The following is a 22,500-nucleotide window of genomic DNA, read 5'->3' on the forward strand; positions in this document are numbered from 1 at the left end:
AGACCGCAAAAGCGGCACCTTTGTCACCACCAGTCGGATCAGTGGCGAGGCGAGCTGACACGCTGATCTTAGTAGCCAGTGGCGGCCAGCAGCCACAGACCACATGCACACATACACAGGGCAGCAGAACGCGAAGAAGGTGTTGACGCGCCAGAGGACTTTTGTGAAATTCGGCAGCAGCACTCAATTATGTAAACGGATTATGACATTTCTTTCCTTTGTTTCAATCCGTTGTTTTTTCCATTGCTGCCCTCTTCTTTCTTTTTATTCTGTTATCGCGCAATACGCACGCACTCCCGGGCGGAGTGCACACCAAAATGCTCGCACACATACACACATAAACACGCAAACACACCGCTCACACACGCGAGACGCTCGGGAAGGTTACTAGATGATTCAAGGCTACTGATGCTGATGCTGCTGCTGCTTCAGCGAATGCCTTCTTCGATTGGTGCATTCGCGGTGCCTTGTAAGAGGATTGCGCGTTGCTAGCTGCTGCTGCTGGTGCTGCTGGTGTGCTACTCCGTACCAGCTGCTAGCTGCTGCTGGTGATGACGTGTGAGCCAGACCCAGAGGTCAGACCAGAGCCAAGCCTCCTGCTTCTTCCCGGTCTGCTTGTGCTTATTGTTGACAGACCGAGGGTGAGTGTCTGTGTGTATGTGTGTGTTTCACGGTGTGACGCGCAAATATTCACAAAGGTGTGTGCTGCTGTAAGTGTGCGTATGTCTGTGTGCACTGTTTCTAACGTTCGTGGCCTTCGCAGGAGGAGAACTTTATTTTTTTTTATCGAGCAAAACCACGCACACGCCACGCTCCCACCCACCCACTAAGATGCCCAGCCCAGATGGCTGTGGTTCACGATGAGGTGGTTCCACGGCAACCGCGCCACTGGATACCACCGCCGCGATTCACGCAATTTCACAACTCCACAGTCGCAAAAGCGATGTCCTGTCCGGTGTGGTGGGGAGCGGATGGTCCACCACCCAACGGTGACGTGGGTTTTCGTGCTGCTCCTCCTCGACTGGTCAGCATTCGGTTCGTTTCTGCTGCCACGAGGAGAACAGAAGGACACAAATATACACACGCAGACACGCACGCACGAACACAGGACAGGAATGGGTTGTTTTTTCGTGCGGTAGAAGAAGAGGGTGTTGGTGGTGACACACGGCGACAACGGGCCGGGCTCGGACACGGACACGGACACGGACACGGACACGGGCTCTAGCAGCGTTCGACTGCAGAACAGGGATCCGTTACCGAACTAAGCGATACGCGAAAAAGGTGGCTTTTGGAGAAGTTGACGCACGGTTATGATGACATGACGCCCTTATTCACTGGAAAAAGGCTCCAAAGGTGGCTCTCCCGCTCTCACGTGGACACGGGCACTCTCTCGCTCTCTCAATCACGCACTCTCTCCCTTCTCTCTTTCGCACGGCAAGGACGAAAGTCTCGCGAGACTGGTTGAGCACCAGTGAAGCTGTGCCAGTGCGGAGCGTTTTGGTGTTTAAGTTCAAGAGAGAGTGAGATCGAGAGGGAGAGAGGGAAAGAAACAGAGAGATCAGCAGCATCAGCGTCATCTCCATCAGTTTCAGTGTCTTTCGCTAAAAGGACTTACATCCTGCAACCACACTATCTCTATCAACTCTCACAAACTGCTCTCTTCCCTCTCTCACTTTCAAGCTGTATATGTGTGAAAAAGCACGAGAGACTGTTGGGTGGCTGTGACCTCAGAGCCTCATGCTACAACAACCATGATCCTAGACCACTCTCTTCGTGCTCTCTACTATCAGGACTCTGTAGCAAGAGAATTGTGTACAGCATCCTCTTTTTCGGCAGAGAGAGGAAGAGAGAGAGAGAAGGAGAGAGAGAGAAAAGGAGAGAGAAAGAGTGCGCGTATTCGAGGCATGGTTTCAATAGAAACATATTGCCAACGTCCGATCTTATCTCGCTTCGTCCGTTAAGCTGTACACCCCGACCGACGTAATCTCGACCTTCCCCCGGGAGATCAATGACAGTTTCGAGGAGAGAGAGAGAGAGCACATTGAGGGAAGGGCAGGTCGTTGAGGGTAGATTCGGATTTCAGAGATTTAAACGTCTTCATTACTCTCGGACGGCTCGGCTCAATGCACAGCAGTGTTGTTGCTGCTGCTGCTGCTGTTTTTCTTGACCCCCCTTCGTTTTGCAATTAAACGCTCGTCCACCTTCTGCGTGGCATACGAACGCTCTCGAGTCTAGTCCCACGGAACGAAACGGTGAACTCTGCTGTTACATCGGCCTAGCAGCAAGCTCCATCCGTTCTCCGAAGCGGTATTGGGGCCGAACGAACGCAAATAATAGCGGACGAAGCTGCCGCTGCTGCTGTTGCTACTGCGCAAGATCTGAGCATCGCTTTTGGGCAAAACATCAGCACCAGTAGCCGAGCAAAATGCCAATTTTTGCTAAACCATGCGTTGCGTTACTATAAGCGACTCGTAGTGGAGACCATGACTAGCGATACGAGTGTGCAACCAGTCCACGGGAACGGGAGCGAGAGTGAGAGAGACGGATAAGAGCTTTCGTATGCCAGTGTGGCGCGCGCTTGGTACGACGTGAGCCCGTTTCCGTAACTACACCGCACACACCGATCGGACTGTGATGAATGTTTATTTTGGCCGTTTATGCTTTGCATTAATAAAATAACATTACGAAACGTTAGCAGTCGTTATGGCAACGAGCGTGGAGCCAGGAACCGTGCTGAGTATTCCAAGTGTTACATGGTTGACAGTTTGGATTTGACAGAGCGAACGCCCCGTCGCCTGTTGGAACGCGTAGAGGTTGACAAAATGGAAATTACAAGGGTTCTCTCTTAATTAAGCATTTATAATTTTTGCATAACAGTTGTGCTTTGTATTGAGTAACTTGAGCAACATTTTTTTATGGCATGGAACGTATGGGAACGCGATAAAAAAGCGAAAAAGAAGTGAGCTACCATGCGCCTCCATCAACATGAAATAAGAATATATTTTTAAATTTACTGGCTTTAACTGCTGATATCTTTTCTAAGAAATTTATTATTAGAATAGAACATTTCAATATGGCTGAATTTATACGATCCAGAATGAAGGAAAGGCTTCGAAAAAAAATCAACTACCGCACCTGGCGCCTCCACCGGTAGACTAAAAATTGGGCCTGCTTTGATTGAACGATTGGCAATTCCCAATTGGCCCCGATTTTCACTTGACGAACCGATGCCAGCGTAAAATATTGACAAATTACCGTAGTTCCGACTAGAAAGCAACAAACTCTCCCTCTTTCTCTTCCCACCCTCCCAGGCCATACGTTTACCATCGAAAATATTGAAAGAAATAAATCTTTCCAATTGAAAACACATCATCTAAACCCCCGCCCCCCCCCCCCTTCCTTCCTAAAACGATGATAAATTGCATCGTGCATCGTCACAAACGGTGGAGGTCAACGTGGTGGTGCACGAATTTGTTCTGCGATTACGGCGCACACCAAGCCAGCCATCCGTTTGCCATGCAGCAGCATCAACACAACCGTACCAACGCCAGCAACAGCAACGGAGTGCTCGCAAGAGACGCAGCTTCAGCGATACGCAAAGACTGCCTCCTGAACTCCTGCTCCTGCTGCTGGCAGAATCACGTGGTTCGTTCGTGTTTGTGTGCTGGAAACGTTGGTATCAGCAGCACGATTACGGTACGGTCTCTGTCTCTCTCTCTCTGTATGTGTGTGTGTTTTTTTTTTGGTTCGTTCGTTTGCGTTTGGCGCACTGGCGCCTTTGTGTGCCACCGAACTCCGTGTGCACGTTAATGTGTCACATAAAGGCTTCCAAGCACGTCGCCCCCCGATAACGTTACGATAAGGCGCGGATGAACGCGGAATATGTGATCGGGACCACTTGGTGGGGGGACTTCAGCAACTCACGGAGAACACAAACGCTACTGGCCCCGAAAGGGGAAAAAAAGAGGAAAAAGCAGGGCAATGTTTCGTGGAGAAAGTAAATTACTTTTTTACGGCTTCCTGCTGGCAGTGAACGGCTACGACGACCGGAACGATGCCCTGACTGCTGGCTGCAATCGCACAGAACCTGCTGCTGCTGCTGCTGCTGCTGGGGACGGTGAGGATGGTGAAGATGGTCGGGAACACTGAGGTGGATCGGTGGAGCGTGCGTCGCTTCGTCAACGCTACGACCACCGCCGATGGTCATCGCGCGAGCGGGAAAAACGAACAAACTTTCCCAAACACTTTTTCATCGCTGCCACCAGAACGGACACCGGAATGTAACCGCGAAATTCACACTCGAGAGGCGCAGAGAGGGGTCCAAGGGCCACTTCAAGTGCGGTCAGTGGCCGCGCACTATCGCGCGTTCGGGGGCTAGTGACACTAGCGTTCACCGTAGTGCAAACCGGAAAAGCACTGGCTACTGGCCACTGGAACGCCAAACGCACACGCACACAACGCCAGCAGCACGCGCCAAACCAAACGCGACCTGGTTCCGCTTGCCATCGGCCACACTAACACTCGCGCAGTGACGCGTACGCGTCCACCCACGGCGGAAATGCGCTTTGCCGTCTTCGACGACCTACGGACGTCCCCTCACGGAAGCCTCTCTTGCTCTCTGCTCTCCGTAGCTCTTTCTCTCTCTTTGGATACTACACTAGCTGCTAGTATTCCAAATGTTCGATCGTTTGCTCGCTCTCTCTCTCTCTCTCTCTCTCTCTCTCTCTCTTTATCCTGTTGTCTGTTGCTCACTGTTGGCTCTCCCTTAAGCACACACAAACCCACACACGACAACCACACCGTTGCATGACAATTAGCGCGAATTTGGTCGCAACTCTCGGTGGCGTAAGGGGGGGGGGGGATAACAATCTGATTCACCTTGGAGTGGCCGCTAGGGCCCTTTGACGACAACTACACCCACCACTACTGCATCCAATACTTTGCTCTTGGCACTAACACAAACACAGAAATGGCCGAAAAAGGGGCTCTAGCGCGCGTAACGTAACGTGCGTCGACCTACATTTCGCGTCACCAAAGTGCACCAGCAACTGGGAGCCCTGAATCTGAAGCCGACCTAATTGAATTGCTTCCGCTGCGAGCGTTGATTTATGATTGAGCTGGCCGTGGACTGGTGAAGCCCAACGTAGCCCTGACCATGTCAGTTAGCTCCAGCTTTGTTCCCGCTCTACCTGCAACCTTCTTTTCAATCAAATGCTCGTCCTCGTCGTCGTCGATACTCCACTGTCATCACGGTGTCCAGTGGTGTTCGTTTGTGGATCGCTTGCGAATGCACGGAGATGGAGATGGAACGAAAAACCACATACTACAGTAGCAGTAGCTGGCCAGGCCGGCCTTGTGGCAAAAGGACATTCCCGTCCCGGATGTTGAGAATTCTAAATTTAAACACCTTCGCCACCGTTCGCCACCGTTCGCCACCGTTCGCCACCTTTCCGTTTCCTTTTCTCCGTGAATCCTGGGGTAGCAACCGAACATAGTAAGCCGGTTGGCAAAGCGGGCCTCCAGGAATGGTGCTCGTGCACCCAGACACACAGAGGATCGCACACCAAACAGGAGATGAACTGTTCGGTTAGCAAAATGGGACTCTTTACTGGCTGGAGAGTCCGGTCAGAAGACCGTTACCGCAACGTTTGTTGATGATAGGAAAATGGTTCACCTCCGCAAACCACCTCCTCGCCATTCTATTAGGGTGACTAGAAAGCTTTAAAGTAGGCCAGAAGACAGAATGGCGACAGGGAGTCGAACGGGCAGACGGGCGGAACGGGACAATCCAAACGGGATCCGATTTCACTTCGTAAACAGAGACAGGCAGATGGGGAGTGCACTGGGATCCGTACCAGAAAGGAAAGTGATCCAAAAGAAGAAAGAAAAAAAAGCCCCAGAGGACAACAGAACCTTCTGGGTTTCCGAAAAAATGGTGCCACAAAGATTTGTGCGAAAACTGCGCGGTTTTGGTGCTTTTTTTTTCGTGCACTCCCCACGAGGTGACACAACTCGGCAAACGACAATGAACTCACCTCCCGGTTGGGAACGGCGGTTTTTGGATCCCTTTTTTTTCTAACGGTGGAGGAAAATGGAAAGACATTTTATGGAACTACTACAGGGAGCGCGCGGTCTCGAGTTGCCACTCGATGTCACGGCGCGGTATTGCGGTATTTCTGGCAGCCGACGGGGGATTTTTTATGTTCAGAAGAAGAGCACGAAAGAGAGCCCTTCTTCTGTGCTTCTTTTAGTTCTATGCTAATATTATGCTGAATACGGTGTCGCGTTTTCGCGCCACAATGCTTCACGGTGCTTCGTAGTTGCTGTTCCGTGTATCTGTCACTGTACCAATCCTCCTCCCACCCCCCTTTCTCTAGCTCTGCCAACACAATATCAAAACACACACCGACAGAGGCGCATAAGGTGGTGCTTCGTACTTCAGGCGCACTTTTATGCTGACGTGCACTAGAATGCATTACCCTTTCGCACTTCACCTTCCTACTGTCTCTCTCTCTCTCTCTCTCTCTCTCTCTCTCTCTCTCTCTCTCTTCCCAGCTCTATTCCTTTTGCTATCATGTTGTCCTCTCACCTGCAGGTGCCGCTTGACGGTGATCGATCTGGAGCACCAGCACCAGCACCAGCTCAGTAGCACGTTGCCAAGGAAACGCTCTAAAGTTGCATTCCATCCGGGATGTCCCTCACTGTTGCTGGCCTCCTTTGATGCCCACTACAATGGCGGACTGGGTCCCGGATCCAGGCTGCAGTGATACCTGCGCTGCACCTGAGAGGTTGTGCTGGCACCACGCTGGGTTGCGCTGTTGCATCATCCATCCGTCCATCCATCAGACAACATAGTGCACACGGACACGCACATGTACAGGCACACACCCACACACCACTGGTAGAGCAAACAAAGGAGCTTCGCTATTTTTAGCCTTCGATCCAGTAGAAATGAAAAATGAAGAGACCATTCACGGAATTTCGCTCTTCACTCTCTCTCTCCTCGCTCTCTCTCTCTCTCTCTCTCTCTCTCTCTCTCTCTCTCTCTGTCGTTCGCATCGCTGCATCCAGGTCATCAGGATGGTTGCCCGGTGCGATGGTGAATCCTTTCGCAACAAAGCGACGACGAGCGACGAGCCGCTCATTGTCTTTCTCATTAATTTTGACAGTCACCAGTCAACCGGGTTGATGGCTTCCGTCTCGCAGTCGCAGAAGCACAGTCACCCCTCTGGATCGCCCCGTGATGGTGACAATGCACAAAAAATAAATGGCAGGAGGGGGTGATCTGGATCACTCTGGCTCGTCTCCCACCAATAAAGAGGTCATTTTCTGGCGCGATGCGCTTTCAATCCATTCGAAACGGTTCGACATTGTGCCATTGTGTGTTTGTTTCGATGGGATTGTGATTGGTGTGGCCGGGAGTCCTTTGCTTTTTTTTTACTTTGGGTAGATGCCTGTAAATCAGGAGATGATTTTCGGTGAATATGGTGTCAGGCAATATTTTTTGGAAGTGGAATTATCATCATAATGTTACTGCTACCGATTACTCAAATTGGGAGAGTTTTTTGGTGCAATCGATTCACTTAGTACAATAATAAAATATCTTTTTATTAGAAAATGTCTGGCGTCAAGAGTCTATGACCTAGCCACACGTTGAGTTTTGGCCATTTATGCTGTTGATGGTAGGATTCAAAAGAAAAGCAAATAATTCGTGTTTTCGTAATCGTTTGAAATGGTAACATATGAGTTGGTAGCTGTCTCATTTCGTAGGTACTCTGCATTCATCGAAACATGCCGAACATGTTTTTGAAGATGTTAAACTATCGGAAAGAAGATGAGACAACATTGATTTGAGACAAACGCAACTCATGAAGAATCTTCCTATATTCTGCTGGCTATGCAAAAAACGAACTACTGTCTATTAATAGTGTTTTGTTTTTGGGAATTGATGCTGTGATCAATCCCCAACAGGATCCCCAACCAACAACAATCAAACATTTCAAAAAGCTGCACAAAACAATGTAATTCAATCCATACATCCATCTTTCCAAAGTTCCAACATAAAATGCACGAGATTTTGAGTAAGTAATGACCGAAGTGACCATTCTGGAGCCCTCAAGCGTATGCTATTACCAGAAATTCTCCGTTAAAGTATGAAAATATTGATGTCCACCCTTTTGGGCGTTGTCAGTTGACCGAAATCGCATTCTCTCACACGCTTCAAAGGCGGCTGTGGTGGCGTTCAAACAGAAATACCCCATTCGGTTTGCTTTCGCGGAAAAAAAAACCCCAGAAACTTTCAAGTGGAATGTAAGCAATCGGTCGGACCATAAATGCGATCGATAACATTCATTGATTACCACCCCGTTTGGCGTTTCACTGGAAAACACCCACAGACACCCACGGGCACACAAACACGGTACCTCAAAAAGGCACCAAATGAAAATTGAGATATGAGCAAACGGACATTCCAACCGTCCGAACTATCTGATGGATTACTGGGCCAGATTCCGTGGCCCGAATCCCCCCGTCCCTTTGGGTACTGCATATTGCCAAATTCCTGCCGGGTTGGGGAATTGGACACACTGGTGCGGAATGTGACCGGCAAATCGCCCGGTAGCGATCGAAAATGGCGCGGAACGGGAATGCACAATGTGATGCGCGCCCCAAAGGGCACCCCGTAGTAGGCGGCGCATCGGACGTCGTCACGTCACAGCGAAATGTCATCGCGTCACGCAAGCGCACGTCAACCATCACGACACACCGTATGGTGGCATGCTGCGATTGTTGGCCAACCAACCGTTGCACCGTGATTTCACCACCGGTATTGTCTATTTGAATTCCCCCCCCCTTCTCTTTTTTTGGGGACTTCTGCGGCCACAATCCACGCGTTTCAATGCACGATAACGAAGGAGGATGCGAATGTAACCACCCAATAGTGAAGTGAATGCGGAGCGCATAAAATGCGGAAAAAGTGGCAGGAAAAAAGAAGCAAGAAAATGGCCCGGGGATTTCGGAACCCGAAACGGGCACGGAACACAATATCCCATCGGCGGTGAAATATGGCATCAATAAAACAGACACCACCACCACCACCACTGGCACCAGTCCTTTGTCGTTTGAGGGCTTTTTTATTGGAGTTTTGTGGTCGAGTGTTATAGTGGCCACCACCGCCACCGCCAACAGCAGCAGCAAGCGCCATTGTGCGTGCCCGGGCAGATGATTGTTTTTCCACGCTTCTAATTATCCACCGACAATAGCGCAGGGAGGCAGCAGCAGCATCCTGTGAGCAATCGACGCTAACGTTGAGTGCGGTGGCAGAATGGCAAGGGCACCGCGCACCATTCCACCGATCCCGGCCCAGTAAAGCAGCTTTACTCAAATCGTAAAGCCAAATGGAAGCGTAAATATTGTGGCCTGATAGTTTTTAGGGATGAGTCCCTCCCCCGGTTGGGGGGGGGGGGGGGGGGGGGTGATGGTCTGCTCTGCTTTGCTCTGCGCTGAGTGCTCCCGTGAGCAGAGATCCTTGATAGAGTGCTCTTACTGAGGGCCCTGGGCAGGGATTGCGACGTGTCATTCCCATTTCCCCCGCCGGGTTTTGTGTGTTTGTGGTGGGGGAATGGTGAAAAGCAATTCGATTGGTTAGTTGGAGCGTTGGAGCTCCAGCGGGATTCGATTCGTGGTTGGTTGCGGTTGGTGTGGTTTCCTTTTCGCGCTAAAACGTGCCAAGGATTATAAATTAATCATTTTAACATCAACTTCCAATAATAGCAAGGGAGGGAGCCAGGGCAGAGAGAGAGAGAGAGAGAACGTGAGAGAGAGTGAGAGCAGTTTGTGGTGCGCGACAACAAGCGGTCGTAAACTCAACAATAGTCGACCACGTGAGGCTTATAGGTGTGGTCACGCTAGAACATCATCACGCCTGCCATCTTTCTCTCTCTCTCTCTCTCTCTCTCTCTCTCTCTCTCTCTCGGTGCGGTGCGCATTACAGCGCCGTTACGCAATCGACCGACGGACGCTAGCAATCGACCCGGAGTGCGACCAGAGCACGTCCTGAACGAATCCGTCGCGTGATCTCGCAAGCTACGGGGCTCATCCTTGATTACGAGAAGCAGCGGGCTGATCTGCGTTAAAACTCCCTCCCAAAGCACCCGGATTGGGAAGACACCAACCAAGAGCCCCACGCCACTCGATGAAATCATCATCGATGCGAACGTGGTGGCTTCCGGCATTCACTCCGGCCGACTCGCTGGCGGTTTTACCACTGTTTTCGAAGGCTGATTTATGTACATATTTACCCACTGCCACCCACCAAAATGGATGGACGAACTTCATCACCGGAGCACTGGAGCATCGCTCGGCTCGGCACACCTATCATCACTTGTCGTCGCGTGGCGTGGCGTGGCGTGGCATGTCGGGTGTTTGAGCGCTTCCGTTTCGGAACTATTATTTGTTTCGGAAACCGGAAAAAGGGGGTCCCGGTGGTGCTGGTTCGTAAATTCGCATATTCGTCGAGCAACGAGGCACGTGTGTCGAGGACGGGGTCGACAACGGGGTGATAAATAGATGTAGATTTATATGTATGAACAGGCGGGTGGGGGTGATAGGGGTGGCCTGAGAGTAAGTGAACGATATCGGAACTCGGGTGACACGAAATCCGCTTGCTCCCTCCCCGGGAGGTCGCTGTTGACATTTGTCAAAGTGGATTCCGTTCCGTAGCGGGGCTTTCGCCTGGTGGCGGAAGTTACGGTGGAGTTGAACGAACGAACGAACGAATGAACGGTTTTTGGTTACGCTCCGGTTGACGATCGCGCGCACGCACACCGGGAAGGAACATAACATCGTTCCAGGGTATGGCAGCTGCCGCACCGAATACTCACTCGAATAGACATAAATAAACATCGAAGAAAAGGGAAAATGACGTAGCACCGATAACAAAAAAAACGTCGCCAACTGAGAGACCCCGAAAAGCCTCGAGGCTTTCTCGGTAAAGATTCGTGGAAGTAGGGTCCACGCACAGGGGTCCATCGGTCCGTCCAGTTTTTTTTACCTTCAAAGCCCCTTCCCTACATAAAATGGCGTCAACAGATTTTCCCTTACCGTCGAAGTGAATGGGAAAGAAAGGATTGGCGCACAGCATGACGGGTGCTTTTGGGGGTTTTTGGGGGTGAAATGACTTCTTTTTGTTGCCAAAATGACGCTAGTGGCCGATCCCTGATTTTGCTGTTGTCGTTGTTTTTTTTCTTGGGGGGGGGGGCGTGGTTGCGAACCGATAATCGAAATCCTTTTTAATTTAGCAACTGCCAGAACGCACTCCGCAACCTTTTTTTTTTCCTCCGTTACTGCCAAGGGATCCCGGAGGCACATCCGGCTTAATCATACTCATAACACGAACCCATTAGGGTAGAGCCGTGGCAGAGGAGTGTAACAGACTTTTCCATCAATCTTCTTTCTGGACCACACCACTTCCCATACCCATGTCTTCGCCACCGTCTTCGAGCTGGCGGCACTCCTGCAAAGTTTCGTTTGAAGGACAAACCGCGTGGATCAGCAACGGGTGCCGCATTTCATTCGCGGTGTGTATTTTTTGTTGACGCGCCTTTCGCGGCCTGCAGAGCACATGCCAGGGCAAGGGCAGGGCGTACATAATTCGCTGCTTCGATTCAAGCGAAAGCGGACACGGAGGCACGGGAGACGAAGAAAATGGTGAAAGTGCTGAGGTGGAAAGTGAACCACAGGCAAAAAGGGAATGCGAAACGATTTCAGGGTGCACACACCCACAGCGCAAGAAAAAAAACGGAAATTCATTGTTTTGTTTTCTGAATTCGCCTTTCCAGTTCGTTAGTTCGCGAACTCGCTAGGCAAAGAAGCAGTCTGAAGCGTCTGCGTGAGGCTTGCTACCACACGCCCCTTGTGATGAGGTCACACATTTGGAGGACGAAGTTCTCGCTCGCTTGGTCTCGCTCTCAGCAACCGGAACCTGGTGGTATGTACGTGCTCGTGCAGTAACGTGGATCGGGCCAAAACTCCGCTCCAAAAAGGAATATTGTGTGAAATGATTGCAACCATCAGCGACGATGTGGTTCCCTCTTGCTGATGGCTTGTTTGGCTATACTTTCCCATCGCAGTAAGCTTGTCTCCGGCCAACCAACGAGCCAACGAGCCAACGAACCATTCAACCGAAGCAGGCTGTGTAGTTCATTAAATCAATTAGGATTCAGCGCTCCGGAACGTTGGGTCCGGGGGGAATGGTCCCAAACTGATGGGTCTGCTGGGAGCCATTCACTTCACCCTCATCCCTGCCCCCTCAATTCGATCCACGCAAATGTGAAAACAAAAGAAAAAAAAAGGAGCAATGATAAACGGACCAACGGCCAACTCTGCTCTCTTCCTGGGCTGGAGGAAAGTTCCATCGAACTTCATCGTTGGAATCGTGGATCGAACCACGCTGATCGGAACGATGGGGAACGGGGAAAGAACAACAATGATTACCGGGAACAGCAAACAGTCGCTCACTCGCACACATACGTCCCTCATCACTTAGGCAAATACAGAGAGAGTCCCTGGCCGACTCCTCGCGTGCCCCACACGACCCCGCGACGATGACGTAAGCGCTGGCCACACGTGGATGGGAAAACGGTGAGCAAAAAAAAACAACAAAAAAGATCCAAAGCAGAACACCGGAACACAGAGTGCCCGGAGGTCAGGTGTCAAAGTAAATATTTTCACTCGATCACTCGCACCATCTTCCTTCGATCCTTCTTTTCAGCTCCCTTGGGGAGGGAGTTCTTAAAAATATAGAATAGAATCAGAAACTGGGCACGGTGGAGGGTTACGCCATGAAATCGGTTAACGAGCTACGACGAGCGGATATCCTTGTTAATGCGCCTGAGACCCCGGGTTGCGAGGTTAAGCTCTGTTGTTCTGCCGTTTGTTCGGATGACGTAGCGTTCTCTGGGAACGACAACGCGAGTCCTTTTCCCAACAAACAACACAATGCTCTCATCACTCAATTGGCGCCTGCTCTTTGGACCGGTCAGGCGTAGATGGATCTGTGCTCTCGTCTCTTGAAATTAATGCCAAGATCCTCCAGAACATCATCACCATTCCATCAGCTAGCAAACCAACAAAGTCAAACACTGCCAGTTATGCTAATGATGAAATTGAAGACGGCTAAAAGCATAATTCATTATTCGCCTCTCTCTCTCCCTCTTTCGCTGTATGTGTGGTAGTCTCTTGCTGGCCGTCCGGGTTCATTAGTCGAAAGTCGTATCCTTGAGAAGCTGCTTCATTGCCGAGACCCTCCAGACGATGTGGAACCACCATCATCATCATCATGCTGCTGCTGCTGCTTGACCTTTTGTGTGTTGTCGCTCCATACGGGGCGCACAATGAACCCCTGGGCCCTGGCCACCTCAGTAGCACCCCCGGACCGTGCCTAATTGAGGGCGGATGTTGCAGGAGGTGTAAAGTACAAATCCTCTTCCCAGGATTCCCCGTGAGTCTTCTGGAGCTTGTGTTCCTGAGTGCGTCATAGATATGCTCTCGTTCTCTGTTTTTTTCCCCTCTCCTTCTGCTCCTATTCCTTTGGCCATTTTCCAGCCCAGCTACGCACCGGAGCGCGCAACACAACAAGTCGATGTTAATTATCGTAGCATAAAAAGACACTTTATCTGCCGAGGGCTCCCCGACGCACCTCCGCGTGGCGCGTCCATCAAATAGCGGCGCGGGCAAAGCACAACGGGTAAATTGCAATCTGTCTGCGAAAGAATGGCATCGGAAAGTGGAGAGCTCGAGCTCGAAGGAAACAATTATGGCACTAGACAGAGAGCAAGAGAGAGAGAGCGAGAGAGAGAGAGAGAGAGAGAGAGAGAGAGAGTGAGTGAGACCGCCCCCGGGGGGGGACTCCAGATTGCCACCATAGTACATCATATTTGATTTAACTCAACTCGATGTAATTTTCGCACCATTGTTTTACGCTGTTTGTCTTCGCATCGCATGCCATCGCGAAATGGTTTTTTCGTGTTTCACGATCTGCGATGGCCCGTCCCTGCTGGCCAAGGGACCTTTTTTGCAGCGCTACTGTCCGCGCTCTCTGGTCTCCCCCCCCCCCCCCCTCCAAATGTACGCTCATTACGCGTTCACACTTTTTCACACAAAATCCCAAATCCCAGCACCATCGCCATCGATCGCCGTACACGTTAGCCGTGTTTTCAAGCCACGAAAGGGCACTCGGTGATTAACGCAAAATAGATTAAATTCCTGCAAAAGCCAAGAAGGAGCCACTGGTCACGCTTGTTCCCCCTCTCTGGCACTCTCTGGTTCCTTTAATGCCGTCTTTCCTGGTATTCGCATCCCCCACGCCTCGTGGAGCAATCGATTAGATTGATTTTGACCTGACGGGCTCGGAAGCGGCGGTGAGGCGGCAAACTCAGCTCTCTTCAAAGTTACAAATTAAATTACAAAATTACCAATAAATTAAACGCAATCTCGGGCAACGTTCCAAGCCGGCCACCAGATGATGCTGATGCTAACGCCACGGTGAGTCATACTCTGGACATTACACAGAAGAGGCACGGGGATGGGGGGATCCAGACCACGGATGCTCATTTTCATTGGTATTCAATCAACAGAATCCAAACGAACCATCCGGACCCGGATCCGGATCGCTCTCGTTGATTAATTTTCCAGCTTCGCGCTGGGCCAACAAGATGGCCAAGGCGTACCATGCTGATCATATTTGTTTCAATTTTTCCATATTTTCCATGGCATGTTACGTTGGCAAAATGATGTGGACGGAGCTGGGGGGGATGTTTGGATTAAAAATCATTTCCCGTTGCAGCTGAGCGCGATTTCTTTGGTCAATCACTGGACCGAACGCGCGCGCCTTTGGTTGCGTTGTTTGAGTTCCTGCTTCGAACTGATGGGTGCTCTAGGAAAACGAGGGCGCCATATTGAGGTTTTGTGGTTTAATTTGTCAGCATTAAAGTTATGAGGCAGGGAAGGGGACGTAAGGTGATGAGCAGATGAGCTTGGTTTGTGGTATTACGACAAGAATTTACATATTGACTCGTCTCTCTGGAACTTTTCCGTCCTCTCTCTCCACAACTAATATCGGAATAGCTCATTTTATTACAGAATGTTGCAGTGACAGCCTAACGACATCCGGATAAAGGACTGGGTGGCAAGTGGAGCATCATAACTTTCTGCTCGAAATCACTTATTAGTTGTCGCTGGCAAAATCTAACGCACTGACCATCTCTCATGTCACAGGTCTCATAAACTGCAACGGGATCAGCGTACCCTACGATGTTGGGGCCTCAAGGCGATGCATGCCACCTCAACTATGCGGAGCCAAAACCCGTGGAGCGAGGTCCACGACCACGGAGGAATCGGGCCCAATAGATGCTCCACCAAGCTGCCCGCACCCGAGCCTGCGCTCGAATGTGATGCTGATGAACCAGGCTTGCTGGTCTGGCGCGATACTAGGCTTAAGTCATTAGGTTTAAACACCGAGCACCCCCGGTATAAGGGTCCCTGGGGCAGGAGGAAATGCCTGTTCCCTCTACTGTTTATACTCTATCTTCCTCTATCTTTCTAATATATACGGCTCCGTCCGTAAGATACCAACTAAAAAAAAAAAATCACTTATTAGTTGCTTCAAGCAAAAAACATTTTCATTTGCAAATGATATTGGATGTTTGCAGTCTACAGAGAAGCTCTTTTGCTCAACTTTCATTTCATTCGGTATTTGCGGAACGTTCGATTCGCTTTACAAGTAAACATATCTCCAGGTACTGCATACAACATACACCATATCACTTGCAACTCCATCGATTGTTATCGATCATAATCATCTACCCAGTTCTCTCTCGCTTTCTCTTCCTGTAGCCCTCTCGATTGACTTGCAAATAAAATCCGCATTTGTAACATACCCAAAACCTCGCACGCATCGACTCGCTACTGAGCCACATTGGGGCATTGTTTTAATGGTAGCCACGGCGACACATTGCCACCAATTCCCCGAGCAACTTTTGAGCATAATTCGTTTAACAAAGCCCCTCTCCTTTGGGGAGACCAGTTCGCTGGTCGCATGGACATCATCAGGAGCAGGAAATTGGTACACAAGGCAGCCCCATTTGCGCTCGGTCATCGACCATAAATTATTTAAAACAAAGTTTTATGACCAACCCCAAACGATCGTCCCCGGATTCCCCGGACACCGGACCGGACCGACGCGGTGGTCAGCCATAAATCAACGGTCGGGGAGGGGGAGGGGAAGGCTGTAAAATCATTACGTAAAAAAACACACCCACAGACACACAGCACAGTACAGCAAACCAACCAACCAACCAACCTTGTGGCCGCTAATTTGCATTGAAGTGAAGTGTGCGTTAATTTCGTTTTATTTTATTCCGGTTCGCCACTGCGCGGGAGGGTGAATCTGCTCGCGACACTCGACCGGGCGTCCATTTTGTCGGAAACCTGTACAACGCGATCTTTTATCTTGTTTCTTCACATTTTTTTAAATGCTTTCCGTGGCTTTTAGCTACGGTCACTTGTGCTGTTTCTTTTTTTTTTATTGCTTTCAGACCCCCCTTTCCGGCGTCCATTTTGTGTGAAATGTTGGATGGAGATGCATTTGCCGTTTGATTGTTCTAATGCTTCGAGTACCATTTTCTGTTCCAGTGTTGTACTTTGCTTGTCAGCAGTCAGTGCACTAGCCGCTTTCGTTCAAGATAATGACGGCTAGGGAAGCTCTGTGGGTCTCTTGAGTCCAATACGCAATACGAACAAGCGAAGCATCGAAAAGGATAAAGAACAACGACCGTAGAGACCGGTCTGTCCGATAGGAGATCAGTCAACTGTCCTTAGTTCCATTTAACTCTTCAGAGAGCGGCGTGGTAGCGTGTAGTGCAAAGAACAGCCGACATCGAAAGCTTCTCGCGTTAACAATCTACCGGAAGACACAATAAGGCAGCTGCAGCAGCCGCAGGTTCCGGTTAGCCGATGTGACCAGCGAGCGAAGCACAACGGCACGTCTTGTTACGTGGTCTGGACGCTTCGTCGTCATCATCGTCATCGCCGCGCGGTTGTCGTCCGGAAGCGCCACTCATGGATTGGATGGGAAGCAATTATAAGTTTAACACGCGGCTGTAAACACATCGTCGAAAAGTCGAAACTCAATTACCTCGTGGCTGCGTCGAGGGTTTTGAAGGTTCTTCTCGCATCTGTCGGCGCGTCGAGCGTTAAACAACATTTCCCTCGATTTCCTTCGATACGTTCGCCGGACAGTTCCAGAGCTTCCGACACGGCCACGGTCCCTGCTGTCCCGGAAGCATCAATCAAAAGGGACGCAACCGGGAAAAGCACTGAGCACGGTTCGGTAAAAGGATTCACTGAACAATCGGGACCGGTTTGGCGTGACCGAGACGACTCGAGACGATACTCCAACCCGCTCGTTCGGGATCTAAGTTTACGATGTTCACGTAGATCCGCGCGGCGCGGCGTGAAGTTGTTGCTATTGTGTGTTTCATGGGAAATGGAGGAGATGGAGTGGAGTGCGTCTGTCATCTTCTGGTGTGGTCCGCAAGTCGATGACGTCCCTCGGTTTTGACATGTTCGAGTGGTATCGGGATCCATTTTTCATCTTCCACGGGTACTGTAGTTTCTTTAGTAGTTCACCGAACAACAAAAACCGTAAGAAGGAGTTTGCTAGATCCTGAGACAGGTAAGGCCACTTGACGCAGGAAACTTAATACACGAGATGATGAGTTTGCCAGCTGGTTCATCGCTCATCTCTTTGTCCAATTTTCTCAAGAAGCCGACAAGTCTTTCCGGTTACTCCTCAGCGGTTGGTGTGCAGTAGGCAGCGACATCAGCATCGCAGTAACCATCGAGAGCGTTCTGTCAAGGGTCAGTCAGTCAGCGCGTACCACGGATCGAAACGTTCGCTAACGTTCGGTGAGTCGTTCGGTCTGGTCTGGCACGGTCTTTCCAATTGTCTTCAAGCCTTCTTCTTCGCACAATTCCAACCGTGCATTCTTTCGCCGGTGCCGAGTGCCGAAGAATCGACGAAGAACAAAGAGACGGCAATGGCTAAGGGCAGAACGTTTGCAACAGCTTCCGGAAGTGGAAACGGAAGTGCTGAAGTGTGCTCTGGAAATCCACCGCAACTGCAATCCCCTCGGCGGTCCTCGGCGACCACAACAGTGAACCCACAACAGGGAGAGAGAGAGAGAGAGAGAGAGAGAGCGTATCAAACGTAACCGACAAACCTTCGTTTTCGTCGATCATCATCACCGAAGGTAAAGGAGAAAGGGGGTTGTCAACGGGTTTTCTGACGCCGGGTTGTGGTTTTGTAGAAGCCCCCCCCAGCACACACTCAGGATGCGGTGTACGGTGTGGGATGTTATATTTTCGTCATACTTTACAACCACCCTCTCAGTGCGACACCCTTTTTCACCCATTTTGTTACCCTTCCGATGGATTCGATTTCACGTGATAGATTGATGTGGCTGCGAGTAAACATTGTCGAAGGGGCCACTGGCATTCCAGGGAATCCATCAAGGCGATCTGATCGGTGACGACTATTATGTGCCACCCGCCTGATTCCTTCTCCATTGGATTTCTTCTCTCCAGGTCCAAGGGAGAGGTATTTTTGTGTCACGAAACCCAACAACCAAAACACAAAATTCAAATAGTCCGACCCAGAGTGCCCTTATTGCCGTTCACTGCAGCATGTCGAGGTCCCTTCTCCTGCCACGCCACCGCTGTGTGGTCTGCGGTTTGCGGCCATAAAGTCTCGGAGGCCGGGACGCTGCGTAAATATGTTTTGAAACTAATTTTAGTTTAGCGCACCGAGAGTCAAGATATCTCATATCTGCCTCGCTGTGGAACGAACCCCTCCCCCCCCCCCCATTCCGATAGTTGCGAGTTGCGGTGGCCACAAAACTTCCGCCCCGATGGTCCCGGCAGTGGGAAGTGAGTACACCCATGAAAGTGGGTTTATTCGCTCATTAATGATGTTACAATTTCATGGAATTTATTTTAATTAGATCAGCCCCCCGGGGGGGGGGGGGCAGTGGGGAGATGTGCGTACTAACGAGAACGGAACGAGCGCGGGATGATGCTGCCTGCCCGCCTGCCAGCTGCTGCTTGCAGACCACTATGCAGTTTACACTTTGGGTGGTTTCAGTCCGGTCAAACTGGAGTACTGTTTGTTGGGTTGAAGGGGTTTTAATTCAATTTTTGATTCATCTGCAGGGACGCCGGCATTAAAAGTGAAATTGGATTGCAATATTTGTGGCTTCCGGTGGAGGCAATGGAACGGAATAGGGCAGGCCAGCTGCGTTGCGTTGCGTTGCGGTTGGCCCAGTAAAAGCGATGAAGTAGCGCTGAGCGAAGGATCTCATAAAAGTGCTTTTTCAATAGTTAATGAAGTTGGTAGGACTCCAATCGGGTCCCCGGTGGCAGCGCTTCAACAACGATAGTTCTCGGTGACGATAAAGAGGTAGAAGGGTGTGCTGGGAGGATCTCAGAAACTCGTTAAGCTCCGGCTCGAGTGTATAGGCATGGCCACCCCGTTTTCTCTGGCCTCGAGTACGAGCTGGTGTCGGTGGTACGGTCTTCCAATGAATAGAACCATATTCCCAACACCCTCATTGCCCCATCCACGGGTCTCCGGGGGACCAAATGAAGTTGTCAAAGTGTCTTACGCTTTCCAGAAGTGGGCACCTCTTATGGTGACGCCGTCGCACCATCGCGGAACATCACATCGAAACATTCGATACAATCGGTCCGTGATCCGGCATGATGTGCTGTGGCGATACGATTGCTGCTTCTGCTGATTGCACCCCCACCGGCACACACTCTCCGACCGGTTCCCCGGATCCAGGGGGAACGGGTTGTGCAATTGCGCGCCTTCGGTGCTTCGACGTAAAACTTAGTTTAACGAACGGCTATTCAGCACCAACAGGAGAGATGATGCCCCAATTCCCCCTCGGGAGCCGGTCTGGATGTCAAAGTTAATCATCCAATACCGGAGCGAAACATCCTTCGCTTGCATGGGGGAGCCCAGGGAGAAAAGAGGTGTAACTGTTGGAATGTGTGGAAACCCGGTGCACAACGACACTGCACACCAGTTTGGCTGCAAATGCGCCATCGAACCTGGCCAACCTGACACATCGCATCGATCTGCCTGCCAGCTTGACGTAAAGGAAACACACGGAGCATTGAAGGGGCATGGGGGAATTCAGGATTCATGGAGCTGGAAAACTGGATTGCTGGATCACGGAATGCGCTCCAGATCGGATCGCTGGCCGAGCGAACGTCCTGATGCCATGCCAGAATGCGTTGCTCGAGTGTATGTACGTGTTTGTGAGGAGAATTTCCCCAGGATTAAGCGAAACGCTCTTTCCTCTCTTTCGTTTGCAGCGGAATTCCTTTTTCAAGTTGATGGAAACAGAATGTCCGATTCGTTGGACCACCTTTACGCAACCTGTTTTCAAATGGAATGAACGCCGTACCGGATGTAATTTGTGTTTGAAAGATTGCAATTCATAATCACAATCAGACGGGACGGTTTAAAGTGTTACGATTACAAGCAACCTCCTCTTTAGGGGTGCGAGACGAGACGGAGTGCGGTCGGATAGTGCGTCACCAGCAGGCACGGCGACGGTCACCAACCTCCTGTCGAGCTCGGTTCAGCTCGACGATGAAATTACATTTTCCAATCATTTTCGGATTAACGGTGGAACGAGTAGAGGATGAGGAATGGGAACGAGGGCAGCAGAAGGAGGAGGAACAAAATAGCAACACGATGCTGCAGCACTTACCTCGGACGATGTCAGGTAGCAGAGGCGCGAATCGGTGCTGTCGATGGATGCCTGTTGCACGATCCCGTACCGCGGTTCCCGATCGCTCATGTAATCCGACCGTAAGCTGTCCTGCCGATCAAACACACCGCTGTGGAATGGAGGAAAATCGGGAAAGCGTCGTAAGGAAATGCTAATGGCGGCCCGTTGTTCGCGCCAACTTACCGTTGTTCGAATGAATCCGCACGGTTGCTCTTATAGCCGGAATCGTTGAGGCTCGAATCCTGGCGTAACGATGGCAGCGAATCCCAGGGTGAACGCTTGTGGCCACCACCACCGGCACCAGCACCACCACCACCACCACCACCAGCTGGACCACCGGTGTTGCTTTGCGAGGACACCAGCCCAAGACCTGAACCGGAGCCAAAGTTGGAGCTCCCGGAACGCCAACCGTCCGAGTGACGGAACCACTGGGCCCGGGCTGACTCACCGATGCACGAGGCGCACCGTGTGGTGGCCGAGTAGCTGTGGGGAAGAGTGGGGTCGCTACAATGCGCATCATCAACCGGACCATTCACGGGGAGCAGAAAAGCCGCGAGCCACCAACCAACCGGCCAGCCATACTTACTTCGAGTTGTGGTCGCTCAGGTAACCACGGTCGCGGTCACGGTCACGTTCCCGTTCGCGGATCAGCTCGTTGCGGTCACTGTAGTAACCATCGCGATCCCGATCCCGGTCCCGCACCGTCACCGGCCGTTCCGTGCCCAGTCGATGCGGTAACGGCAGTGTCGACGATTTGGCACCAGCTGCAATGAGATGTATGCGATGGTGGGAGCGCATTATTAGCTGCAGCTGGTACGTTTTGTGCGGGATGATGATGAGTTCAAGCGTGAAATGGACATTCAGCTCAGTTACCCCAGCGATGCCCTTCCTCTCTTCCTTTGAAATGAAGGATTTATCTGGGATTGACTGGTTCACCAAAGCGTCAACACATCAGTGGTCGACGGAAAGGGGTTAGAAACCTTCCCCTAATTCCTCTCTACCTAACCAACCAACCAGCCATCCAACCAGCCAGCCAAATCAAATTTAATCAATTATTCAAAATTTCAAACTCCATTTAGCTTGATTATGTTATTTGATGTGATGAGCGACGTTGCGAACCCTACCTTGGGCCCGGTTTCTACCTGGCGGAAGGTTAATTTATGTGCGTGCGCATTAGCATCAAAGGTTTGGATCTCTTCGGAGCGGACTTTGACATGGCCCGGCTTGCCATGGCTGCCACAAGCAGGATTTCACCCCCCCCCCCCCCCCCCCACCCCTATCGTTCTTCTCGCGATGTTGCAGTTCCCTGAGCTTGTAACGATCACGAGTTAACATGTTTGACACGAGTGAGATTGACAATCGCCGGAGTTTGGGGCTAGAGTTATGTTTATACTGAAACCCACGCTGCCAGATAAGAATGCAGGGATGGAAAGTCAATGGCATAAAAGGTCACCGTTGGTGCGTTGGTTTTTTGGGTAGATGATGTAGCGAAACGGCTTGGTGTCTATTTGGGTTTCCAAATCAAATGGGGCATGTTTGCTCAATCATTGTTGCGATGGAGCAAATTGTCCTTAGAAGGTAGAAGACAGTAAAAAAGACAGTTTTCGTCTTATTTGGTTCTTTTTATGAGTAATATAGAACC

General features: G+C 50.8%; 1 protein-coding gene across 3 annotated transcripts in view; it reads right to left on the reverse strand.

Annotated features, from left to right (window-relative positions):
* LOC126574636 (protein still life, isoform SIF type 1) overlaps nt 1-22,500 on the reverse strand; it is a 66,198-nt gene that overhangs the window by 38,542 nt on the left and 5,156 nt on the right. For 2 of the 3 annotated variants that reach the window (XM_050234945.1, XM_050234944.1), the window contains exons 12-14: nt 21,445-21,622; nt 21,042-21,341; nt 20,838-20,967 (exon numbers count right to left, since the gene is read on the reverse strand). In XM_050234945.1, the coding sequence (XP_050090902.1) occupies nt 20,838-20,967; nt 21,042-21,341; nt 21,445-21,622 (608 nt within the window). Of the gene's footprint in view, nt 1-20,837; nt 20,968-21,041; nt 21,363-21,444; nt 21,623-22,500 lie in introns of all 3 variants that reach the window. The other variant, XM_050234943.1, reaches the window with a different exon arrangement.

Source organism: Anopheles aquasalis, chromosome 3 (assembly GCF_943734665.1).
Source record: "Anopheles aquasalis chromosome 3, idAnoAquaMG_Q_19, whole genome shotgun sequence".
In the NCBI taxonomy this organism is placed as follows: Eukaryota; Metazoa; Arthropoda; class Insecta; order Diptera; family Culicidae; genus Anopheles; species Anopheles aquasalis.